This window comes from Nanorana parkeri, unplaced genomic scaffold (genome assembly GCF_000935625.1).
Source record: "Nanorana parkeri isolate BGI_ZX_2015 unplaced genomic scaffold, ASM93562v1 scaffold1049, whole genome shotgun sequence".
Taxonomy (NCBI): Eukaryota; Metazoa; Chordata; class Amphibia; order Anura; family Dicroglossidae; genus Nanorana; species Nanorana parkeri.
This window is the reverse complement of record NW_017307317.1, coordinates 266717-271458: the sequence shown is the minus strand read 5'-3', so window position 1 is coordinate 271458 and position 4742 is coordinate 266717. Positions and strand designations below refer to the sequence as shown.

The 4742-nt window shown below is 39.5% G+C and overlaps 1 protein-coding gene across 2 annotated transcripts in view; it reads left to right on the top strand.

Moving 5' to 3' along the window:
* The first annotated feature begins 4310 nt into the window (after positions 1 to 4310).
* Positions 4311 to 4742, top strand: part of TFAP2B (transcription factor AP-2 beta) — a 49580-nt gene continuing 49148 nt past the window's right edge. For both annotated transcript variants that reach the window (XM_018567444.1, XM_018567445.1), the window contains exon 1: positions 4311 to 4425. In XM_018567444.1, coding sequence (XP_018422946.1) covers positions 4345 to 4425 — 81 coding nt within the window. In that variant the 5' untranslated portion in view covers positions 4311 to 4344. The remainder of the gene's footprint in view (positions 4426 to 4742) is intronic.

Genomic DNA, 4742 nt, shown 5'->3' with positions numbered 1-4742 from the left:
AAGAAAGAAAGAAAGAAAGAAAGAAAGAAAGAAAGAAAGAAAGAAAGAGTTAAGATACATTTAATAAATATATATATATAATGTGAACAAATACAAGTAGGACAATAAACCTCCATAGTATTCTAAATCATTTAATGGCAATATATCTGCTGGGTCATGTGACTTCCTTTGACTTGAGAAATATGGGTGTTAGAAGTCCCCATGACACCTCCTCATCACTCCCGGTGTACACTGGGCATCATCTCCTATCCAGCAGTCTGCACCTCCTCCTCTTCACATGACATGTCCTACCTTCATGTCCTCTCCTGGGTTGGTACATCTCTTGTCTATGTAGCTCTCTTCTATCCCCCCACCTCCACTTCTCACACCTCTTCCCTCATTTACTAAGACCACCAGCTAAGTCCCCACGGCAGGCAGCAGAGATCCCTAACTCTGATTTACACAATCAAGGTGTGCTGATGAATTCCCCCTCTCAGTATGTATGTCCTACACACACATCCTCCTATATGTTATCCTGATCTCAGACATACTCTGTATCCCTTCACTGGAGGGGCAGGCAGGGAATTCAGAGCACAATTACATTCTTCTTACATTGCTTTCATTATTTATTTTCCACTCATTGTGAACAATTCTATCTTAGAAATATTTCCTTACAGTCAGTTTACAGACAGATAGGAAGATACTGCAATGTAAAATATGATAATGAATGAGTTATTATTCTACGTGTAACATCATCATTATCTTTTGCATTCATTTTACAAAAAAATCTCATTTGTGAAAATACATATTTGGAAGGAGGCGACTCTTTTATGTCACCTAAAAATATCTCAAATCTAATAGTGATACATTTATTTATTTATTATTTTATTTATTTATTTATTTATTATTGTATTTATTAATTCATGTATTTATTGATTTATTTATTTATTATGTATTTATGTATTTATTTATTTGTTTATGTATTTATTTGTTTATGTATGTATGTATTTATTATTTATTTATTTATTTATGTATTATGTATTTATTCATTCATTTATTTATTATTTATTTATCTAGTGTATGCTTTCTCTTTAGTTAGGGCCAAATAAAACAATATATTTTTTGTTTGACATCTCTTTATTATTATTTTTCATATCATACATTTCAATACTGTTATGTTATTATTCTCCTTGTTAAAGCTGAATTTTCTTTATGTTTTGCCCTCCTTGGTTGCTGCCTCCCATTCTCATTAACACTCTAATGACATTTTTGAATGCTATGCTGTACATAGCTTCCTGAAAAAATCCCAGCACCCTGCCTCAGTACTCTTCCCAAGAGCCCCCAGACCTAAGGGCCCATTCACACCACATCCAGATCATCTCCCAACCAGACCAGATTGTTTCTGGACCCAAAACGCATCCCAATGTATCCCTATGCTATTTCTGGCCTCTCTTCACACCAGCGCAGTCTGTTCCAGTGGAATGCACTGGAACTGCTGGTCCGGAAAATGGTGTGAACCTGCCCTAAGGCAAGCAGTGGGCTGGCTCTTTGGGGGGAGTTATGCAAATATCTAAATGGCTTGATGGGTGGATGTCAGTCTGGAGGAGAAGGTGTCCCTAGGCAGGCTGCCAGGGGCGTCCCGAGGCCGGGTCCCCTCCTCTCTCCTGACACTGTCGGGCTCTCGGTCCATGACTGAGTGCCCGACTTTTTAGAGGGGGGTGACACCAAAATGACTGTCAGTCGTTTTGATGTCACCCCTGCAATGGTGTCACCTGGGTGCAGGTCGCACCCCCCTTGTGACGCCACTGCAGGCTGCATTTTCATGCAGACTAGTCTAGGTAATGCTCTACATGTGATGCTGAGTCTCTATGACTGGAGGAGCTGAAATCCAATGAATGTAGAGGGCTGCTTGATGCTGGATGTTCTCCAGCCAGGAAAGGAGGCGGGCTCTATCTGACTTGCTGCAGCTTCTGATGCACATTGTGAGAAGCTCTCAGTGTGCAGTCGAATCAGATTTAAATTAAAAACAATTGCATTCTCACTTCAAATTGCAAAAAAAGAAAAATTCCAGTACCATTTTATACTGTTATTACTTCCTTTTATCTAAGCACATTGGGGTCTATATACAAAAGGAGTAGAGCATGTTTTCTTTGTAATGTGAATGATCACCTAGCTTAGTAAATGAAGTAAAGCCGGACTGACTTCAATCATCCAATCATGTGTAAGAAAAATCCTATTTTTTATTGCACGTAATCAGATCTTCTTTTTGAATCTCATGAATTAAGCTTGGAAAACATTCACACTGTAAAGTGAACACGCTCTGTTATCAAGGAGTAGGGGGAGGGGGGCTGCTCAACCACCAAAGTGATGATGAGTTGTCTGGGTGCAGTAGATACAATGAAGATTGTTCACTTTGATCAATCAGGTGCAAGACAAAATACAGATATTTTTTCCCCCTGATTGATTATCAAAATGAACTTTATTGACTATCATTCTCTGTGCAAAGTGAACATACACTGAGGTTTTATAATAAATACAGTCATTGGAAGGATTCATTTTGTATCATTTATTTCTCAAGAATTACTTTTTACAATTTTGAGATAACACAGAAATGTCTCCAACATCTTGTACTTTTCTTATTGTTTTCTATCATTACAAAACAAGTGCTGGAAAATAAATATTCCTGAAGAACTGATTGTCACTTCATTATTCATGAATAGATCTTCCTCCACATCCTAAGGATCGTCCACTGAGCACCAGAATCCACCGTGTGAATGTGTGTGTGTAATCCGAGGAAGAGCAATCCCTGCTCACTGTCCCTGTCATCAGATCCACTTCAGTGAAAGAGAACCCAACACTCATCAATGTGTATACAGAGGACACTGATAATTGTATCCGTGAGGTCCTGCTCATGTCTGCAGCCAGATTACCATTCCTCTCCTTCTCTGACTCTCCTTCTCTGCCTCTCCTTCTCTGTCTCTCCTTCTCTCTCTCTCTCCTTCTCTCTCTCTCCTTCTCTGTCTCTCCTTCTCTGCCTCTCCTTCTCTGTCTCTCCTTCTCTCTCTCTCTCCTTCTCTCCTTCTCTCTCTCTCTCCTTCTCTGCCTCTTCTCTGTCTCTCCTCTGTCTTTCCTTCTCTCTCTCTCCTTCTCTGCCTCTCCTTCTCTGTCTCTCCTTATCTGCCTCTCCTTCTCTGTCTCTCCTCTGTCTCTCCTTCTCTGTCTCTCCTTCTCTGTCTCCCCGATGTCTCTCCTTCTCTGTCTCTCCTTCTCTAACTCTAATTCTCTGACTGTCTTTCTCTGTCTCTCCTTCTCTGTCTTTCCTTCTCTGCCTCTCCTTCTCTGTCTTTCCTTCTCTGTCTCTCCTTCTCTTCCTCTCCTTCTCTGTCTCTCTTCTCTGCCTCTCCTTTTCTGCCTCTCCTTCTCTGCCTCTCCTTTTCTGCCTCTCCTTCTCTGTCTTTCCTTCTTTGCCTCTCCTTCTCTGTCTTTCCTTCTCTGCCTCTCCTTCTCTGTCTCTATTCTCTGCCTCTCCTTCTCTGTTTCTCCTTCTCTGCCTCTCCTTCTCCTTAATTCTTCTTCTTTTACATCAGAACACACACAAAAAAAATACAAAGCTGCTGTATCATGGACAGAAAAATATATTTACCCTGAAACAGAATAAACAGATCATTACTTAGTGAATGTATGAAGCCACCAGTGAGGAAGAGAGAGTCTATCACAGAAGATGAACTACACAGGATGATAACACTCCACTGACAATAACTATCTCTGTGTACATGAGTGAAATCTATCTATCTATCTATCTATCTATTATTTTATTTCTTTCTTTCTTCTAATATATCTATCTATCTTATCTCTGCTTTCTTGTTTCTTGCTTTTTTCTTTCCATTTTTTCCTTCTTACTTTCTATTAGTATATCTATTTATCTGTCTATTCTCTTTTTATCTTTCTTTCTTTATTGTTTTTTCTTTCTTTATTCTAGTCTATCTATCTTATCCATGCTTTCTTGCTTTCAATATTTTTTTTTCTTACTTTCTAGTATATCTATCTAGTTAGTCTTTTTCTTTCTTTCCATTTTTCTTTCATTTATTCTTACTATCTGTTGGTGGAGAGAGAGAGATGTATCTCTCTCTATATATATAAATGGAGATAGATAGATAGATAGATAGATAGATAGAGAGAGAGAGAGAGAGAGAGAGAGAGAGAGAGAGGGATAGAGAGAGAGAGACATTGGAAGGAAGGGATAGAGATATAACTTTATATAACTCACTTATCCTAGAGGTTGGCGTACAAGTAGGAACTCCTTGTCTTACTTCTTTATTAGAGGCGAGGAGTCAGTGAGAAGCCACACAGCTGCTACTCACATGAATGCTCTCACCTCACTCTGAACAAGCCGCCATCATGCTCTGGAAACTAGTGGACAATGTCAAGTATGAAGACATCTACGAGGTAACAGGGGCATTTCCATCTTCATTGCACCCCCATTCCGGGCCCTTTCCGCACACCGGGGTCCATTGCGTCTGGAGAGATCGGTACCCTCCGCCGCCTCCGATCCTCGCAGCATCCTCATCCTCCCTCTTCTCATCATAACAGCACTGGTTAACTTTAAGGACGGCTGGGTCATCACTTTCTGGATGTCTAACCTATTAATTCATGATCATATTAAAAAAAAAAAGATTAAAAACAAAAATAAAGTCATTTTCTGGTCTTCCAGAAAAAGTTAGAGCAATACGCTTTTTGGATTGCATATTTTTTTTATAACAGAT